Source organism: Heterocephalus glaber, unplaced genomic scaffold (assembly GCF_053883595.1).
Source record: "Heterocephalus glaber isolate CG9 unplaced genomic scaffold, H.glaber_assembly_v1.0 deba00001757, whole genome shotgun sequence".
Lineage (NCBI taxonomy): Eukaryota > Metazoa > Chordata > Mammalia > Rodentia > Bathyergidae > Heterocephalus > Heterocephalus glaber.
The window spans coordinates 1,204,450-1,226,513 of NW_028258454.1; the positions used below are offsets into that span (position 1 = coordinate 1,204,450).

General features: G+C 41.6%; 1 protein-coding gene across 2 annotated transcripts in view; it reads right to left on the bottom strand.

Moving 5' to 3' along the window:
• Jmy (junction mediating and regulatory protein, p53 cofactor) overlaps positions 1-22,064 on the bottom strand; it is a 111,181-nt gene that overhangs the window by 15,885 nt on the left and 73,232 nt on the right. For both annotated transcript variants that reach the window (XM_021248539.2, XM_004870224.4), the window contains exons 5-7: positions 19,473-19,638; positions 18,808-18,995; positions 14,328-14,414 (exon numbers count right to left, since the gene is read on the bottom strand). In XM_021248539.2, coding sequence (XP_021104198.2) covers positions 14,328-14,414; positions 18,808-18,995; positions 19,473-19,638 — 441 coding nt within the window. The remainder of the gene's footprint in view (positions 1-14,327; positions 14,415-18,807; positions 18,996-19,472; positions 19,639-22,064) is intronic.

The window sequence follows — 22,064 nt, forward strand, 5'->3', positions numbered from 1 at the left end:
ATCAAAAAAGGAAGTGGGATGGGATCTACATGACAGCTGCAATGGAAATGTAACACCTGCTTGAAGATGTCACACAAAAGAATAAAAAGCTGAAAATCAGCTAGAAGACAATATTCACCTAGGAACTTGGAGTGGGTATCAGTAGTATTCCTTAAGTAAAGAACCTAACTGATGCATAAATGGTTCAAGAAAACCTGATACACAATCATCACCAGATAAATGTTTAGACTTCCAGAGTAAGGACAAACTCTCATGGGTGTCAGTCAGGAAAATCAAGAGTGCTGTGGAGTGGAGTGGGCCTCAGCTCCCTTCACTGAGCATTCAACACAGTATGGCGGTGTCTCCAAGATTTTATCAGAGAAAATGACCACATGACCTAGCCAAATCATCCTTTATGCATAAAGACAATAAATGGGCATCCCATGACAGGCAAGAATTCAAAATACAACCACCTCGAAACTTTCTCCAAACAGTATACCAATGAAATGCAACCAACTTCAGAGACAAAAATAAATGCAGAGAGGGCCGGGGATTTAGCTCAGTGGTTCTGCCACCTGCCTCGCAAGTGCAAGGTCCCGAGTTCAATCCCTGGTACCAAAATAAATGAATGAATGAATGAAGAGCAAAAGGCTGCTAAGAGGACTACCGGTAAGCACTCAACTCCCCAAATCTAAGAAACTGAGAGCCATGATTAAATGGCCAAGAGTTGTGTAATGATTTTTGCATTGTGAAGCCTCATAGCATACTGGGCAGTGGAGGAATGAGCCAGTGCTATCAAGTACCAATGTGGGGAGAAAGTGAAATTCAAGTTTTCTAACTTGGCCAATTAAGGGTGGCTGGTGGTGCCCTTAACCCAGTTTAGGGAAGCTTGGTGCTGAGGAGTGGAGAGGACAATGAGGTATTAGGTGTTAAGCTGTGCAACTTGATATGCATGGAGAACAGAGTTTCAAGACACTAGACACTCTTCAGAGTACCAGGCTGAACCCACATAAAGACACCTGAGAAACTACACAGGCAGATCCTGAGAAGTTAAGCTGAGAACACTGTCAAGGGCTGAAACTCTTAGCAGAAGGCGGCCGGGGTGGGGGTGGGGGTAGGGGGAGTTTTATTAACTGTGTGGCTGGAGGCCAGGTGGTAGCTGCTGACTAGGGGTGACAGTCAGGCTTAACTGAGCTTCAAGGGCATGGGAGCCCCTGGGGAAATAGTAAAGCACACTGCTGGGTGTGTGGTCACGGAGGCATGACTTTGAGGTTGATGTCTCTGGCCACCCAAGGTGAGCAGCATTCCTCTGCCATGATGTCTCCCTTGCAACCAGCCAGCAATGGACTGAAACCTCTAAAACCACGAGATTTAAACTGTGGGCATCAGATATTTTCTCCCAAGGAGGAGAAAGATGATGCATGAGTGTCAGAAGAGCTCCTCTGTTTTCTAAAAGGATGGAACACTCACATGGTGGCATGGAGACCAGTTACATGTTGTCTCTGAATAAAGTCTTTGGATAAAGATCTGTCCCCTGGATTTATGGTAACAGGAGCAAGGAACTAATGGTGAATAAAGAACATTCTTCCTAGGTGGGTGTGGTGGCACATGTCTGTAATCTCAGCCCTTGGGAGGCTGAGCCCAGAGGATCCAGGGCAAGTTCCAGACCAGCCATGGCCACATAGTGAGTTCAAGGTCAGCCTCAACTACATGGCAAGAAAGAAAAAGAGAGAGAAAAAGAGAGGGAGGGAGAAAGGGAGAGAGAGAGTTGGAAGCATTCTTGCATCTTTTTCCTCTTACAGAAGCTACAAAGACATTTTATATTTAGATCCCCAAGAGAGGGTCATAATAATTCTCAATGATCAATTATTACTTGCTACAAGGCCAGCCATTTCTCAATAGTAGCTTCAGATGCCAGAAGACTTGCTACATGATCCTAAAGATTTCCAGAGGGAAAAATGAAGAGAATATATGACCTGAACTCTGAATTTTTTATTTTTTGGTTTGAGACAGGGCCTTAACATGTAGCTCAGCCTGGCCTGGAGCTCATAGCAATTCTCCTGCCTCAGCCTCCCTGGTGCTAAAATTATAGACATGCACTACCACACCCAGCTCTGAGCTCTGCATTTAAAGCAGACATAAAGGTTCTGTATTTCTTTTGAAATCAAAGCCCAGAATTGCTCAAGGACATAATGAGGCAAGCATCCCCTAGCTCCTCACCCCATTGCATATTCTCTTTTGTTCACATGGCAGGAACGAACAACCCTCCCAACGCAGTTGAGCTCTTACAAACTAGTGTGCATCTGGAGACTACTAGGATGGGGGAGTGAGCCTGTATTTCCCCCCTGCCAAGTACTTACCACAGATTTCCATGGGGGGCAAAGAGTCTTTCTAAGGCTGAGGGCATGACTGCAGAGATGAGTGGGTTTTTCTACACTAAGAGAAAAGTATTTTATCCAGTAGAAGCTGGTGCTGGGGCACTGAGAAAAAAATCACTTGTTATCCAGAGATACTTAGATTGAGTTTTCAACTGTGAAAAGGTATCTCCAAACATAATGTATGAAACAGATTGGTGCAGTGCTCAGAGATAAGTAACCACTAAATAACCACATTGCTGATCAGTCAGCTGTATACTGAAAATCAAGTTGTATTATAATCTAGAAGACTCCAAATGGAGAGAACGGTTTAGCTCTTGAGGAATGAACTGATGAGATGGTGTGAGAAAATAGAAACTTCACACAGTGGAGCATAATATGGTACCATCATGCCTAAGAGTACAGCTAGTAACTGGCAGGACTGGACTGAATATCAGTTTCCCCCTTTACCTTGGTTAACTTCAGTTAAGCCATTGAATGATTCCCCAAAAAGAAGTTAATTTACCTCTGAGTGTGGGGAGAGAGCAGCTGGAGGCAACCTAAGAGGCTCCAGGTTTCTGCTAACATTGCTTAATGACCAGGGAGTTAGTTATGCAGGTATGCTTACCTTGGGAAATTCGTGTTACACTTTTCTCTACTGCACCCTTCAGTAAAACATTTTTTTCTTTTTTTTTTGAGACCCGAGTCTTAACTTGCAGCCATCTTCCTGCCTCTACCTCCCAAGTGCTAGGATTGTAGGCGTGTGCCACCACGCCTGGTTTAAAACATTTTCTTAATGTATTATTTTTAAGAAAGAACACTGATTGGGCACAGTGAACAGAGGAAGCAGGCAATATTGAAAGAAGCTATTGTAAATAAGATAAGATGTATGGATTACAGTTTCCACAAACTATAGCTTAAAATATTCCATGTATACTTTCTTGAAGTGAAATCCATGAATTGAATGTAGTTAAATAAAACAAGGGCCAGGGATTAAGCTCAGTGGTTCCAGCGCCTGCCTTGCAAGTGAAAGTTTGATCCCAGGTACCCAAAATAAATAAATAAATAAACAAACAAACAAAAATAGAATTTTAAAAATTTAAATTTTACCTAACTTTTTGCAGTTCTGGGGATTAACTCACTGTGCCAGGCAAGTCCTCTAACCTGATCTACATCCCCAGCCAAAGGATGTATTGTTTCTAATGAGGAAAACTGACTTGTTTCCTGGACATAGTTTTCTTCTCATATTCAATTTGTCTCTGAAGGAGAAAAAAAGGCAGTCGTAATAAACAAGGTTTCATGTTTTCTTCCCAAGAAATTCTTTAAAAGGTGGTTTAAAACTAGCTTTGAAAGATAATCTATTTTGACCTAATTTAACTTTCATTTTATTTTATGCAGGTAAGAGTGACCTTGTGAATGATTCATTCTGACAATCAGGTATTCCACCTGATGCTGCTATTTGGCCAAATTATAAGATGATATTCATCTCTGAGATTCCAGTAAGTATCAATTTTCCCACTTTTACTTGCTCTCCCCCCACCAACACTCTTTGGTAAATTTATTAGCCACTTCATCCACCAAAGTATTGGCATTTCACCAGAAACCAAAGTCTTCATGTAAAAAGAAACAAATTCTAAGCATGGAATCTCAGGAATTAAGCTGATAACCCAGGTAAAAACAGGAGAAGCATCTTTACTCACTGAACTCTCTTGCTTTTCCCTTGTCTAATCTCACAAAGTAGTTATTAACCCATGGAAACAGAAATGGGGAGGGGGAGATTAAGTTATGTTTCTAGCTTCTAAAACAAATCTTACAGTTGATGGATAGATAGTTTGGCTAATTTTATATGTTTAAGAGTAAGTAGCAGCTTTAGCTAAAATGTGCCAAAATCATTTTAAAGGATAAATTCAAGACATTTGGCCTTAAGTGTGAGTGCTAAAGAAAGAACTTTTTTTTTTTTTTTTTTTGTGCCAGGGATCAAACTCAGGACCCTGTGCTCATGAGGCAGGTGGCAGCACCACTGAGCTAAATCCTCAGCCCAAGAACATTCTTTGGCGGTACTGGGGATTCAACTCAGGTCCTTCCACTTGCAAGGCAAGTGGCATAACCGCTGAGCTAAATTCCTGGCCCAAGAACATTTTTAATATAAGCAAATACAGAGATATGGCCATGCTGGCACTTGTGTATTTGTTTGTTTGGTACCTGGGATCGAACTCAGGACCTTGTGCTTGCCAGGCAGGCACAGTGCCACTAAGCTACATCCCCACCCCGGCACTTGTGATATTTAACTACAAATCACTTATGCTAACTAAGGCATATATATATATATATTTTTAAAACCTATTTGGATAACACACTGGAGGCATGATAAGGTAAGAGCAATACCAGGATGAAAGTAAGGTTCTAATGTAATTTATACAAAGTGAACTAACAGAATCTAGGACATGAGGGGAAACTTCATAGCTTTATAAAGAATATTTACTACGTAACATCACACTTAATGTAAGAACACACAGCCTTCCGCTAACATCAAGAAGAAGGTATATGTGCCCCCTCTCGCCTCTTTTACTCAACACAAGATGGAGTAGCTAATAAGACAAGAAAAGGAAATAAAGACAAGCAGATTAAGAGAGAAAGAATTTTTTTTACAATACTGTTTTTTTAATATAATAATAATTGCATTACATCAAGATTTCATACATGGTAAAATATGGACCTTATAATGATCAAAAGTTTCCAAATGTATGTACTTGTTACATGTTAAGGTCAAAATATAAGTTAAGGATTTGGTTTTTTTCTTTTTGTTTTGAATTTATATTAAATGTTTTTTTTAAAGGCTGTAACATGAAAAATGAAGAACACAACACAGATTACATTATGATTACCAAGGCAGTGTTCTATATGACAGAAATCAAAACAAAACAAATGTATACAGTAAATATACCAGTGCTGAACACAGTACTTGAAATTTAACCCAAGCTGCATATGCATAAGATGATCTGACTACAGGATTATGCAAAATAAATTTTTTTAGAACACCAGAATGTCAACCATTCTGACTATAAAGTGACTTATTCCCCTACAGAGTATTTTGAGACAATTTCTGTATGACATGAACTGACATAACACTTAAATACTACAAAAATAGTTGAAAACATATTTGTAATGCAATTCTCTATAAAATAGTTAAATCTTATTACTTAAAAAATTGAAACGCTAAAGACCACCCTGAAAAATGGTGAACCTCATCAAAGAAAAATGCTCATCATTTGGATATCATTGGCAGAAAACTGATAAGATCTGGTTGAGGGGAACAAGGACGGTATCTAATGAAGTCATTCATTAAAATTTGTTCAAAAATGTTCATAAAGTTGTAAATTTCTGCTTGTAACATCTTAAAATATTATACCATGAACACACTTTCTACTATTTAACTGGAGGACAAAAGAATATCTTGAAGAAAGTGTTTCTCAAAATGAGGTTCTTCAAAAGTCCAAAACAGTTCTAGTATGGGCTCAGTAATAAACATGGTAAACACACACCCTGGGTGATTATTCAACACTCTGAAATGCCCTACGGAAAAGAGCAACAGTTAAAAGCGAGATCCTAAACATATTTCTGACATGTTAGAATTCTCTATAAGCTTATGTTGTGAATACTGCTTGTTTTAAAACAAGTTCCAGGCATTAAGAGAAACGTGCATGCCTCGGAAATGAACAGGAGAATGTCTATAAACATTTTCCTTTGATGTTTTCATTAGTTTCAAACTAAATTATATGAAGAAAAGACAATACACGAGTACAAGCTTTGGAAAAGTAACACTTCTCATGAAATGGGGCATCTAAAAATGGTCAAAAGACAATTTCCCAAATGTTTACAAATTCTAAATCATTCCGAATCCAAAACTAGATCATTAAATAAAATTAGGATGCTATATATCATCCTTGTTTTAGTATCATTTTTATGCCAAGGATGTGAAAGGTAACCATTATCATCTAAATGTAAATAAGTTATAATGGTACAATCTTAGTTTAATTCAATTTTAGTTAATGCTCTAGTTTCAAATTCAGAACAATTCAAAATTTATAAACATTTAATAAATTATCCTTTAATCCCTTTCAGATGCCCGATTTCATGAGAACCATTATCTTTCCAAAGCCTGCAGTCATATAATGTATTTTCTTCATATAAAAAAGATACAAGTATATGTGTTTTTATTCACAATTGTTGGTATTTTTTGGATTTTCCTGAAGAGTATATAAACTGACCCCAAAAGGTGGTTGGATAAACTAGCATAGGTAAGATATTTTACTGAAAAGACAAACTGTTTTCTTGTATCATAAGTAAAAAGAAAAAATATTAGGCATTATGTCCCACTCAACAAATGGAATGTATATACAAGTGTGGTTAACAAGCGATTGCCTCATTGTTATTTAAATCAGTTCATAAAAATCTAATCTATGAACAAAAAATTCCATATTCTCTACTATAGACTGTAAGAGTCAAGTATTACATCTAAATATAGCTTCAAAACAATAAATTAAAATTAGCTTCCAGACATCTCTGAAATGGTTAATTCTATCTAGGCTGGTAACAAGTTTTTCCAAGCATTAAATGGGAACATAAGCAAAATGCATAGTTGAAAACTGGGGATCAGACCCCTTCTTCTTCATACAGTGTAAGATGATTGATATACTCAAAACCTGCAAATTCATATCCATCAAGCTCCCTCATGACGTCATTATCATCTGGGGTGAGCCAGACAGGTTCATTAGTAAATTCAGGATCCAAGTTGTCCAAACCAAATCCCTCAGAGATATTTGGTTTAAATGGAGGCACCACCTGCTTTTCTTCCATCATGTCCCGGTCCACATTTTGAAAGAATGGATGCTCCTGAACATCAGCAAAGCCCCTGTTAGGAAGACAACCCAGCTGTTCTTCTGGGTCTCCGTGCAGAAAACCCTCTAGGACACTTGCAGCTTGTACAGACAGAAAACGAGGTATAACAATGTCTCTTTCCAAAATTACTTGCAAGACATGCTCGATTGAGTTTTCATAAGGGTTATCAGAGCTCTCATCAAGATCGAATGGGGACTCTCCGATCATCATGATATATATTACGACTGCAAGATTCCACCAGTCCACACTGAAACTGTAATCTTCCCTTCTTATAATTTCTGGAGCCATGAAATTAAGAGTGCCACAGAAAGTGCAGGCTATGTCTCCTGGCTGCAAGCCTTCCTTACATAAGCAAAAATCGATGAGTTTAATGTGCCCGTCTGAGTCAAGTAATACATTTTCTAATTTTAAAATTCTGTAAAGTATTCCTTGCTCATGAAGGTAGTTGACTGCTAAACTGATTTCTGCAGAGTAAAACCTGGCATGTTCTTAGGAAGCCGTGTTTGTTGCTGCACATGGAACAGTAGATCTCCCCCATTGACGTAGTCTAGAACAAGGAACAGTCTGCTTTCTGTCTGGAAGCAAGTATGCAGTCCAACTAGAAAAGGACAATTGAATGCCTACTCTAGAATGCGCTTCTCTCTCTGTATCCGATCAACGCTGACATGCTCTTTTTTCACTGCTTTCATTGCATACATACGATTTGATTCTTTCTGTTGGACTAACAGTACTTTCCCATAACTTCCTCTGCCAATCACTCGGAGCAAGTCAAAGTCCTTAGGACCTAGACCAGATGAAGCTTTGCCACCTTCCCTAGTGTTCCCTGCCTCACTCTCTTCATCAACTTGTTCTAAAGCCTCATGAATTGAAAGGTTATGTGTGATCGCTGTGTGTGCAGGGTCTGAAGCCATGGATGATGGATCAACTGGCACCATGGGCTCTGATGGTAAAGAACGCTGCCCACATTCAATTGTGACAAGTTTGTGGTACTTCTTGTGAACCGAGAGTTTACAGTTGGTGCACTTATACACCTGGCAGCCAAGTCCCCCTACACGGTCTGTGCAGACAGCACAGTGAGCTCATCTGCTGAAGCGTTTGGCCTGAAAAGTGTGGCCATTCACATAATACAGCTTTCTCCAGCAGCCTGCAGCTCTGTGGTGGACGGATTTCTCTTCTCCTTGTCAAGGTACTTTAGGATGTTCTGGTATACAAGGTGATGAACGAATTAAGAGCTCAGAATCTTTCTTTAGCTCAAAGCCTAATGGCCTCTTCTAACTACAACTGAGGTGACACAGTATACGAGTCTCCTTCCTCCTCTACCCAGTGTGTGGTGAAAAGCTGTTTATTGTCCAAACACAACACGTCTCTATCTTTATCACACAGGCCCTCAAATCGGATGGAATTCTCAAGAGCCCTTGTCATGATGTCTCTTCCCAAAATCAGAGCCGATCAGGTAGAGGTGTGGGTGGTGGAGGTGCCCGGGAAGAAGGGATCATAGATGGTTTGGCCGCCCAGGGAAACAGGCAGTCAGGGCTCAGAGAACGAGAGCGGCCTGACTGCCTGCAGGGACCACACTGGCCAGAATTCTGCAAGGCTCTTTGTGAAGTTGTTTCCAATAGTGGCGGCCAGGCCTGGATGGATGTACACCAGGCTTCTCAGTGTCTCTCGGGGGCTGGTGGCTGTGACTTTGGTCTCCCCCGCTGGACTTTTGACTCTCTAGGTTTTCTGTGCCTGGCTCTGGGGAGGCCTGCCCAGAGCTACTGGGTGTTTCTGGGCCTGGTGATACTTGCCCCACGCTCTTCCCAGTTTCTGTGCTGTTGGTATTTGGGCTTAGGGAGACTTCACTGGGGTATCGTGATTTTGGTAGGTCACTGGTGGTCACTCCCGGGGAGACCGTCCCTGGGGTGTCTGTGACAGTCATGTGGCTGCTGCAGTGTGGCCTGTGGCATCTGGATGGAGTCAGCCGTCTTCCAAATCTTTCACAGATACTTTCTCTGCCTAGGGTCCTGAGGCTGCGGCCTCTCAAAGTGGAGAAGCAGCTCAGCATGTTCACTGTGGACTGTCTCTGGCCAAGTGAGCTTGGAACACGGTTGTTACTAGATTGTGACACCCATTAACAAGGGTTCCGAGTTCTGTTTGGAGATGTTGCCAAGGAAGTGAGCTCATGTCTTGGGAGTTCCATAACCTGAGTCTCCATGTAACAGAAAAGCCTATAGCCCTGTAGGGATAGAGACCCCTAGGAAGGGAGAGATGAGCCCCTCCCCAAAGGAGTTCAGCCAGCTGGCAGAACAGGCTTAGCCATCCATAAAAAGCTGACAGTCTGCTGAGGCTGCACCTCCTCTTCAAGCTGTACCCTGCAAAGCTTGGTTTGCTAAGATCAAAAGGAAAAAGAACCTTGGCCCTAAGATGTAAATAGCCCCTGAAAAGACCCTTCCCTGTTATCCCTAGTAATAAGCTAAGTTAATCATTAACCAATCAAGTAGGGGCACCCTCAGCCCAGAGGCAGAATAGGCCTCAACTACTAGAACACCAGCATCTTGGGCCCCCCTGCAATGGTGGCTCTGTTTCAGGCACCCCTAACCTGTCTCTCCTCTGCGAGAAGGCAGCTGTACTCTTGCATCCTTGGTGAATAAAAGTACAACTGTGCTTTTACACTTTCGGTCTCTGATTCTTCCACAACCTTCTGCGTCATTGGGAGAGTGAGGCTTGGGACTGTGTGGACTCTTCCCCCGTCTCTGCCTGTGACAGCCATTTTTTCTTCATACTAAATAAATCAGTGGCCACTTATTTTGTTATTTTTATCTAAGTATCTATGAAATTTTTTTCTATTTCTCATGTTAGTTTTTCACTTTTGCATTACTGGGACTTGTACTCTGCATCTCCTCAATGAACTATATCCTCAGGAATTTTACTTCACATACCCACTAAGGGTCTCACTAACTCACCAAATTGGTCCGGCTGGACTCCCCCATGTGACCTTCTTATCTCAGCTGTCCAGAGTGCTGAGACTGCAGTCACATACCATCCTGCCTGATTTAGTGTGCAACTACAGTAGCCTGGTGTGCCTTTATTGCAGAGATTTTCTTCACTTTTCCAATGGGCTTCCCTTTTCATCAAGGAGCCTGAGAGAAGTCCTCTTTCTGTTGTTCACTTCTGCTCTATCTTCTGGAGCTCAGAATAATGTCCTTTATGACCCCCTATGACTCTGTGCTCTGGATCCAAATACTGTCTCAGTGCAGCCACTGGGGTGGGGTAGAGAGTGGTGCTGCTGGCACCCGCGCAGCTCACCTCCTTGGCACGGGGGGTGGGGGTGGGGGGGCTCTGCTCTTCCAGTTTTTTGCTGTTTTGCATTGTGAAGTGCATCTGAGGATTTTATGTGGCTATGGTGTCCCTGGGCCTACTCTAGAAAGTTGCATAGCAAAATTTCTTCTACCCAAGGGTCAACCTGATAGCAGCAACGTTGAGCTATTGAAATCTTTATTTCAGGATCTGCAAAGAGGTGAACCTGAAGAAGACAGCTTGTACAGGACAGTCCCCTTTGGAGCACCACTTGTTTACTCTTCATGACTGTGCAGCCGGCTGGGAGCAGGGGCGTTTATCAGGAAGAGAGTATCAGCTCATGTGTTGCCAGCAAATTGTTAAATGCTTCCAGATGTGGTGGAGGATGCTTGTAATCCCAGCACCAGGAGACTGAGGATATGCATTTGAAGTCAGCCTCAGCTACATACTGTGTTCAAGGCTAGCCTGAACTACATAGCAAGCTCCTGTAAACAGGGCTGGTGTGGCTTCCGCACCTCCATCACAGTGGTTCTCTGATGTCCAAGAGGAGGCAGCACAGCTCCTTGTCCTCCCCTCACTACCAGATCCTGATGTCATCACAGAAATCAGCATCCTGGTTCAATTATCACTGCATAACGAACCATCTCAGAATATAAAGACTTCAAATATCTTCAATATTAGGGACCATGAGTCTGGTTGCATCGTAGTTTCATCAGCTGACCCTGCCTGCATCATTCTTGAAGCAACATTCCATTAATGGACATTCTCAGTAGCATCCCTTGAAAGAATATCTACAAGACACTGATGGATACCATTGCTGCTGTGCATGATGAGAGGCGCAAAGCTTTCTTGCTGAGATCAGAAATATGGCAAAGATTTCTCTTCTCACAAGTTTTCTTCAATATCACAGCAGAAGTTGTAGCTGTGCCTCAGAGCCGAGCCCAGTGGCCGATGGACACTGAGGCCTGAGCACCTGTGTGTGGTGGCAGGAGCACCATGGACTCCCACTGTAGCCGGTGTGTTTGTAAGGGGGCCGGTACCTTTTGGTGTGTGGCTGGCATTCGTTGACCCCCTCTCAGCCATGACTCCAGTCCAGGGTGACTGTGTGGTTGGGCAGCGTGTCCGGGGGCAGGACCTGCGTGAGCTCCAGGCTGCTGCACACCACCTTGGCCTCGGCGGGTACCTCCACCCTGTCGCCACCCCCTCCCCCTGCTTGCAGCCCGGGGGGCAGCGCCGTGACCTCGTCACCGCCGCCTCCTCCTCCCAGCAAGGCCAGCAGCAAGGCGCAGGAGAGCGCAGAAGGAGGGGCAGTGGTGGCGCGCGGCCCCGGGGTCACCCGGAATGCTCCATGCTGCGGGCTGGGCCTGCGGGCCGTGCGGGGTGCGCCGGCCTAGCGGGCAGCCTGGGTGAGCGGGGACTCCGGGTCTGCAGCCGCCGCGCTTGGCCTCAGCAAGCCATGGGGTCACGGCCACTGGGTCTCAGTGCCACTGCACAGCCCTGAAAGAATGTTTTAATTGTGGACAATATAACTGTCTATGTAGAAATCCAAAAGAAAAAGACATAAAAATAATCCTGAAATAAGCCATTCCAACAAGGTTGATATATATGAGTCAATTATTTCTAATATACATACAAGCAATGAACCAACTAGAGTTTGAAAACTGGAAACATAATACTCTTATATTACCGCCAATCCCCAAACCAAAACAAATAGAGAATTTTACACACACACACACACACACACACACATATATCTAAGAAAACTGATGAATGAAACAAAAGAAGAGTTAAATAAATGACAGAGGATAGCCCTTGTTTGTGGACAGAAAAACAGTATTAAGAGGTCAAGTTCAATCAAAATGTCAGCAAGTTATTTTGTGGGTATCAACAAGCTGACTCTAAAGCTTAGATAGGCAAAAGACGTAAATCAACAGAACAGAACAGAGAGCACACACACTAGCTGGGCATGCTAGTGTACTCAGTAGGCTGAGGTCAGTTTGAGGCAGCCTGGGCTAGACACTTGATTTTAAGCCTAGTATGCACTATAACAATAACAACAGACCCATACAGATAGATCTTTTACTATGAGGCAAAGATATTTCAATGGAGCTACCTGATAGTCTTTAAACAATGACAACAGTGCTAGGACTACTATACAAAAAAAAAACAAAAAAAAAACCCAAAAAAACCCCCCACCAAAACAAAACAACAACAACAACAAAAACACCTAGACAAAGACCTTATAGTCTTCAAAATATTAACTCAAAACCAATAATACCTAGGGCTGGGGATTTAGCTCAGTGGTTCCGCCACCTGCCTCTCATGCACAAGGACTCGAGTTCAATCCCCAGTACCAAAAAACCCCCCATAATACCTAAATATAAAATGGGAAAACATAAACTCCTATAAGAGAACACAGGAGAAAATAATCTAGGATTTGGCAAGATATAATACCAAAGTATGACGGGAAGAACTGGTAAGTTAAGACTATGCTAAAAGTAAAACTTCCTTTTCTTTCTTTCTTTCTTTCTTTTTTTTGGGGGGGTACCGGGGATCAAACTAGGGTCCTTGAGCTTGCGCAGCAGGCGGTGAAACCACTGAGCTAAATCCCCGGGCCAAAAAGTAAAACTTCCTTCCAGGAAGGAAGCCACAGATTGGGAGAAAATATAGGCAAAAGACACATGCCAAAGAACTGCTACCCAAAATATACAAAGAGCTCCTAAAACTCAGTAAGAAAACAAAAGCTCAATAACCAAGGAAATGACCTGAACAACTTGCTAAAAAAGATGCACAGGTGGCAAGTGAGCATATGAAAGGATACTCAACATCATATGTCACTAAAGAATTGTAAGCTAGATAAGACACCACTACATACTTCTAAAAGCAGAAAAAATTCAAAACCTTGACTGCTAGATAGGTATGAAGAACCCCTACTCCCTTTTATGCTGGTGGAAATGCAAAGCGTTAGTCACTTTGGAGGGCAGTTTGGTAGCTTCTCACAAAATTAAATCAATGTCCTTGGTATTTATCCTAATGAGTTTAAATGTGTGCACTAAAAACTTTACATGGATGTTTATAGAAGCTTTATTTATAATTGCTACGGCTTGGAAGGAATCAAGATGTCCCTCAAACAAACTGTGGTGTAACTACATAAGAGGATGTTATTCAGCACTAAATGTAAGTGGGCCATAAGGGGAAAGGGAAGGGAAAGGAAAAATTATGAGAAAAGTAAAAAAAAAAAAAAAAAAAAAGGAAACGAAATCTATGTAAATAGGGAAGGGTGGAGGGGGTGAAGGGCGCAAAGGTAATGGGGAAAAAAAAATAAGAACTAAGATACATCATGTACAGGTACAAGCACCCAATGATAAATGCAAACGTACTGTATACCTAAAATGTACCAATAAAAGAATTAAAAAAAAAAAAAAAGACAGAGAAATCTTAAACCCATTATTACTTTGTGAAGGAACCCAATACGAATAGGCTACACACTGTACTATTCCTACAAATGGCAGGAAAGGCTACACTATGGAGACAGTAAAATAATCAGTGATTGCACAGGGGTTGGGGACAGGGAGTGATGAACAAGTGGAAAAAAGTGATGTTTAGGGGAGTAAAACTCTTCTGTATCTTACCGTGTAATAATTCATTTAGGTATAAAAATTCTCTACAGATTTTACCCACTTTGAGACATGTAAAAAATGAACTTTAGGGCTGGGGATTTAGCTCAGTGGTTTCACTGCCTGCTGCGCAAGTGCAAGGACCCGAGTTCGATCACCAGTAGCAAAAAAAAAGAGCTTTGCAGGAGTCCAAACTTACTAGTTGTACTGTGTGATGGATTCTATATTCATCTTCACTCCGAAAACGCTGCTGGAATTTTTCATTGTGTTTTGCAATACAGATTTCCTATAAATACAAAAAGTATGTTTTAATACAAGTGAAAGTTAAAAAGATCACTCCAAAATTTATTTGATAAATGTGTAGGTGACCTTAAGATGTACCTACACAGCAAAGTACCAAGTAAAATCCACCTGCTATTTCTCATCAGAACTGTTGCAGAAGTATAAACCAAATAACCAGGGTCTTACAAAAGACTTTTCTATGAAACTATTAATTTCTCTGGATCTCCTACTGCCTCTTTCAGAGAAGGAGGCATGTGGTCAAGTGGAGGGGAAGTTTTTAGATAATCTCAAAAGTCTCTGCTTCAGCTATGAAGTCTGGCCAGAAGATTCTGGTCTCACACATATTCTTTAAATAAATCTAGGCAAAGAAGAATATACAACTGTTGACATAGTCTGTATTCTTGAGTCCTCGCCAATGAATTAAAAATCATGATTTTGTCTAAACTAATATAAACAATATCATACAATTTCAATATTCTGGTCATAATTATCAGCATCAGCGCTAAGAGACTGCTAAAGACTACTAAAAAGTCAGAATTATTTTACAACTTTATTTAAAAATTATCCCAAATTTATGTATATCCTAATCACCTTATAAGAGATCTTTGCTAGAAGTCACAGGGTACCACTTCGAGTGATTATGATGAATGAGGACACACTGATTTTTTTTTATGAGCCTGCCTTTCTACTGGATGGCACAGAGCAGCAACAGTTATGTGCTTCTTAATAAAATAATCTATACTTTGATTAGCAACCTTTTGCAACACCAAACAATCTTAATTTACCCTATATTCTTTATGTAACTATTCTTACTTTTTTATTTTTGGTACCAGGGATCGAACTCAGGGCCTTGCACTCTTGAAGAAGGTGCCGGAACCACTGAGCTAAATCCTCAGCCCTATGTAACTATTCCTTTTTTTTGGTACCGGGGATCAAACTCAGGTCCTTGCGCTTGCGCAGCAGGAGGTGAAACCACTGAGCTAAATCCCCAGCCCTATGTAACTATTCTTAAGAGAAGTCTTCTAGGTAAGAGTTTAAGGAATGATCAAAATATAGAGTGGATATTTAAATTTTTAAAACTTATTGCAGTAGGGCCGGGGATTTAGCTCAGTGGCACTGCGGCTGCCTCACAAGCACAAGGTCCTAAATTCAATCCCTGGTACCACTCCCCCCCCAATTATTACAGTAAAAGACACCTTGCCATTAATTGCCCTCAACCCCCCGCCATGTGAACACACTTATCCCATTATTCTTGCCACTTTCTGAAGTTCATTCTTTATACAAAGAATGATAAAAAATGTGGGGAATGCTGCTGGTCTGTGGCATCCAATGGAAAGGCAGCTTCATAAAAACATTACCGTGTGTCCTCATCTACCTTATTCACAGGATGTGGGCACCCTGCAACTTCTAGCTCTTCTCAAGTCAAAATGACCATGAGTCAGAACACAAGAGAGCTATGACACTGCAAGTAAAGACTCTCAGGAAAGAGAACTTCTAGAACTGCTGCAGAAAGTGGCAAGACAGGCCGGCCTTCCAAGTTGCAAGGTTGCCAGTTCAATCGCTAAATCCCTGGCCCAATAAAGATTTTTTTAAAGGACAGTGTCTTGCTAGGTAGGTCAGGCTGATCTTGAACTCATTCTGGGACCGAGGCTAGCCTCTTAATTTGCAATGTTCATGCCTCAGTCCCATGGGTAATGGCAGTAAACTGTATTTGAAAGCAAATGTTTACGTCATTTTCTTCACCCACTGTCATACGTTCCTGCCCAACAAGATTCTGTCCAGTATATTTAGAAAACAAAGACACCATTATATAATGTAATGATATAATGATAGACTTACATAGCACCCTACACTTCTGCCCCATCCTGGCAGCTTATCCTTGAGTGGTTTAACTACTAGAAGCCTTGGTTTCCTTGCTTAGAAAATGAAGATATGGTCTGGAGGTTTAGCTCAGTGGTACCAGCACCTGCCTGGCAAGCACAAGGTCCTGAGTTCAATCCCCAGTTCCAGAAAAAAAAAAAAAAAGAAGCTATGAATCTACCACCCATTACATAGGACAGAGGTTAATTTTTTTTTTTAAGACAAGGTCTTGCTATGTAGTTCAGGCTAGCTTTGAACTCAACGTGTAGCCCAGGCTGGCCTTGAACTCAAGGCAAACCTCGTGCAACTTAGCCTCCTGAATGCTGGGACTACAGGTGTGTGTCACCAGAGCCAGTGTCAGGTGTGTCCTAAAATTCTTATTTTTTTGTATTTCAGAATGGTGGAATGTTGCACATACCATATATTACCTAATAACCTGGGCAAGAGCGGAAGCAGAATCCCGTGAGACACTATTTTTGCAGTGAGATGTACAAATATACAAAGTAAGTGAGATTAAAACAATGAATAACTTTGTGTCAGTTCAGGTCTGGTTTCTGCCACCAATAAAGTATGAAAACACTGCTGATGTCCAAGCTTTCTAGATTTCGAGCAAGGGATTATGCCATTTGGCTACTGGAAACATAAAGAGAACACAGAGAAAAGTATTATTTCCATTACTCTTCTTGAAGTACTTTATCACAAAACATGGACTTCAAATCCTCAGGGCACAGCCAAGAGCCAGGATGTAGTTTGCTTATAGGCAGGAACTATACTCTGGAATATGCAAATCCTACTGTGGGTGCTATATAAATCACACAGTCAGCCAGAAACCAATGCCCCCAGGCCCACTAATATGCAGATGAGGTCATACAAGACGGTGTGACCCAGGGAGGCATATTTTAATTTTTTCATCGTATGTTTTATCTTTTCAAAGGTTTCTTTCTTTTTAGAACTTAGTATTTCAGGTTCCCTTCTCTTCAGTCTTATGTTACTCTTCACTCCCTGAAGTATGGCCCTAACACCTCAATGGGCAGGCTTAGGGGGCAAGGTGCAATGTAAAAGGTGTCAGTTCTTCCACCTCAGATTTAGATTAATATAAGAAGGCACAAAGAAGAATACTGATTAGATTGATAACGCACTAATGCACTGCAAAGAGGGAAGAGGAGAGGAGCCAGTTCAGTCAGATTCAGACTCTTGTCTGTCTGTCCTGGTCACCAAAGGTCCCCTTGATCATGTCCCTGTGTGCAGCCAGCTCCCTCTGCTGACATCCTTCCAGGACCCCTGTGACCAAATGTCACAGAAGCCCCACCCCCTTCTTGTCTCCTTTGGTCTCCTCCCTTGAGCACCTGATACTGGTGACCACCCTGCTGCATGGAATCCTTTCTCTACTTCTGTGACTTAACGTTTTCCTGCTTTTTTGAACTCAAATTTCTCTGTCTGAACTGCATCTTTTCTTTTTTACATACTCTCAGATGTTACCCTGGCCTCTTTCCTAAGGGCCTCTTGTCCTCATAAATGTCAGGCCTTGTTCAATCTTTCATAAGTCTGTACAATGTCTTCTTACTCCCCAGCTAAGAATGTTTGCTGATCTTTGCTTTCTGAATTATAAAAATATTAAGTGCAATAACTTGTTTTTTCCTCGAACTGTTTTCTCCTATGCTCTACCACCTTATCCTTGATCTTTTCTATCAGCTTACAATCTCTATCACTGCTAAGAATCAACTACTTAGTACCTGCTTGTGGGACACAATGGCCCAGAGCTCATAACTATCTCCAGGTACCCCAAGACCTCTCATATGCAAGTCTGAAACGTGGTTCATTACCTCTAAGCTCTATGCGTTTTCCACTTCAATCGGTGGCATCACTATTCACACAAATGCCTACTCAGAAGCCTGAGAGCTAATAGAGAACAGCTTCTCCTCTCTCCTTCACCAGAAACCATTAAATCCTACTGCTAGAGCCAGGGATTTAGCTCAGTGGTTCTGTCACCTGCCTCGCAAGCACAAGGTCCTGAGTTCGATTCCTAGTACCAAAAAATAGGTCCTACTGCTAAGTAAGCAAAACATTTTCTATGGTATAGGAAGAATCACATTTCTGCAAATGATCAAGAATTTTGAAATGTGATTCAAGTTAAAAATAAGCAAGTAACAATCTATTAAATTCCTGCAGACTGATGTCGAAACCAAGGCTCACAGAGCACTCATAATTAGCTGCTGATGAACTGCATCACATGGGATCCTGTAGTCAGGTCTTCAGCAGAGCCCACCTCAGGGTTGCTGGAAGTAACAGCACATCATTACTGGTGGTTTGAATGCATGGAAGAGGCCAATCATCAGAGAAATGAACTGAGAAGACAAGGCAATGCTGACTTAGTTTTAAGAACAATATATATATTATGAATATAATATATAGTGAAGTGAAAAGATGAGGCAATGCTGACTCAAGTTTTAAGAATACACAAGTGTTAGTGCAAACACATTAGAATTATTAGACATGGGTCAAGGATTAGACAGTGGATAAGAGCAAGACTTGGATACCTTTTTGTTTCTGAGGTAGGCTTTCTTAGCTGAGACGCGGCCTCGCCTGGCTTCCAGCTGACGTGCCTTCTGCTGCAGTTTCTGCAGCTCTTCCCTCTGTGCATGCATGGACGCTGCCATCTCCTCCTTCTCCAACATGGCTTCCATGCTCTCGTAAGTGTCGTAGTATACCACCTCATCTCTCTTTTCTGTTACAGAACAGCAACAGAGAGAGGGTCCTGGTTAGAGGATGGGCTCTGGAGCCAGACAGAGCAGGGATGGAGTCACTGACTAGCTCTGTGCCTCAGGCAAAGCCAACCTCTCTGGAGCTCCTCTGTAAAGTGGTCATTGTACGAAAATGCGCCTCACAGGCTGCATGTGTGCAGGGTGTGTACAGCAGTGCCTGGCACACAGATTTAAGACCTTACTTCCCTTGCTCATTCCACTGCTATAAAATTCAGAATTGTTGAAAATTCAGAAGCTGGCCAAAGTAGCCCTTAAAAAATAATTATAACTGTGCTCCTGAGTCTATTAAACCACTTGGTTGACTTCAAGGGCTCCTTTAAAGCATTTCTTTTAGGTTTAGACTTTTTTAGGTTTTAAAAAGAAACACAGCTGAAGTCTGTGTGTCTTTCTGCCTTGTCTTCAATCTCCTGTGGGTCTATGTGGTTATGTAGACCATGTACCTGATATAAGTCTTTTGATGCTTTCCAGCTGTGCTGTCAATAGTAACTCTTCACACTTCAAGATTTCAAACTGGACTTCATATAACTGAAGTTGTAGATCGTAATAATCAGCTTCTAACTGATCCAGTCGAGCTATGGCTTCTGTGCCACCTTGCAAACTCTGCATCTATATTGAAAATAAAAAAATTTCCAGTTGGTGGAAACAAGAAAAAAATGAAGGCATGATTAGAAACTAACACTAATCAGACAGGATAAATCTATGAAGCAATAGCTCTAAGAAAGAGACTTGTCAGCAGGAGATCCAGATTTCTGAGCTGATTGTGGTGGTGTGTCTGTACCCCCAGCTACTCAGGAGGCTCAGGCAAGAGGATCACTGAACCCAGAAGATTAAAGTCAGCCTGGGGGCTGGGGATTTTAGCTCAGTGGGTTCCACTGCCTACCTCACAAGTGCAAGGTCCTGAGTTCAATCCCCAGTACCAAAAAATAAAAATAAAGTCAGCCTGGCCAACATAGCAATAGCAAGACCTTTATCTCAGAAAAAGAAAAAAACCCAAACTTTTAATAAATATAAAGCCATTTGGGCTGGGGATTTAGCTCAGTGGCACTAAGGTTCGATCCCCAGTACCAAATAAATAAACAGCCACCAATAAATCATATCATATTATGGTTTCAGAAGAACACAAATATTGTAAACTATAAGGTCTTAAATATTTGTATCACAACTCATTCATATTTAGAGTGACAGTATATTTTTATTGTCCTGACATAAATATCAATAATGTTCCTTCTCAATGTCAAAAGGGGATGCTAAGTTATGCATTTATCCTTTTCATATAAGACACACAGAAAAGACTGAGCCATATTTAGTCATTGATAGCAGAGTGGGCAAAGCTGATTCATCCACACACCTGGGACTTTCATCCCAGGAAAAAGGTCAGTCTGCCTTCTGGGATCTGCTGACTAGAAGTGAAAGCGTGTGGTAGAGCCCATAAAATATGTAAATACTTTGGATGGAAAAAAAACCCTTCTAATCTCTCAATGATGACCACTATCATCTTTAATTATGTGCAGTTAGGGGCCTAGGTTAACCCTAAAGTGGGGTTCAGAAATTTCTGGGCATGCTCAAGAAGCAGTACGTGGTCTTCCGTAAAGCTTTTGGCCCTGAAGAGGGGAATTTTTGTTGCCAAGCATCTGCAACAAACCACTAAGGAAATTTTATGCTTCTTAGATTGGTTCCTAGTCCTGGTATTTCTATGGATTCCTATTTATCCCCATACAGAAGGCAGCTGCAAGCAGCAGCTGAAAGGCAGGTTCTTTAAGACTGGGAGATGTGAGATCCACCAGATTTCTGGTGGAGGGGATAAGGACTCTTCATAGGTCATTTTCTCAGAATTCTGCAGTACTATTTAGGCAGCTTATAGGTTCATTCTTGGAAGCCCCTGGGAGCCTCTGGCACAGGCAACAGCATGCCCTAGCGGTCCTGAGAGCATTGGTGAGGAGGTTCTGGCCTCAAGTGGCTTCACTGTGAGTGACTACTAAAAGCAAACAGGAAGGAAGGAAAATTGGAGAAATGTTTATAAGCTGTATGAAGCATCACCTGGGGACCACAACACCAGGGAGAGAGGTACATGACTGGTACAGGTCTCTTTCTTCTATTTTTTCTCTTGAGATGAAGTCTTGCTAAGTTGCTCAGGATGGCAAATTTGCCCTCTTTCTCCTTCAGTTTTCTAGAGTGCTGGGATTACAGGGATGTGCCGACACAGTTTTACAATCTATACTACCTATACAGAGTTACCCAGTGACTAGAAAGAATGAATGAATGTATGTATATGTATGCATGCATGTATATGTCTGTTTATATAGGGTCTTACTATATAGCCCAGACTGGCCTTGTACTTGCAATTCTTAGATTAATAGATGTTCACCACTATATGCCAGGCTGAATATGTTTTCTTTTTTTTTTCTGGTATCGGGGATCGAACTCAGGTCCTTGGGCTTGTGCAGCAGGCAGCGAAACCACTGAGCTAAATCCCTGGCCCAAGGCTGAATATGTTTTCTTAACATGTAATTTCAAGTTTCTTTACCAAGAATTCTTAGTGAAAAGCAGTAGTTAGGCTCTGGTCTAAATGTGCAAGGGTTTGCACATTTAAATTTAAAAATAACAAGAAGAATTAAATATAGTTAAATCTGTTTCTTAGGTCTTATAAATAAATACTCAATACATAATCTAAGTTGTAAGCCAGTGAGTGATCCTGTTTCATGAGGAAATATTTTATAAGTGACAAGCAATAAATAACAAACCCAAAATGAGTTCAGTTACCAGCTAGTGCGAGGAGTGCTGGCAATATAAATCCTCTGCTGTTTGTCCTAAGTAATAAAACAGGAACAGAACAATTGTTTCTGCACGAGACGCCCAGTGTTACATATCCCTTTTCATACATCTGATCAGCCCCAGGATGTATCTTCCCCTGTGCCCACCCATAGGGTGGGTAGCACAGCATACAGACAGGTGAAATACCTAAGGTTAGAAGGTTTTATTCTCTAAGTTAAATAGAACCTTAGTGATAGTCAGTGTAAAGATTTTCATCTAAG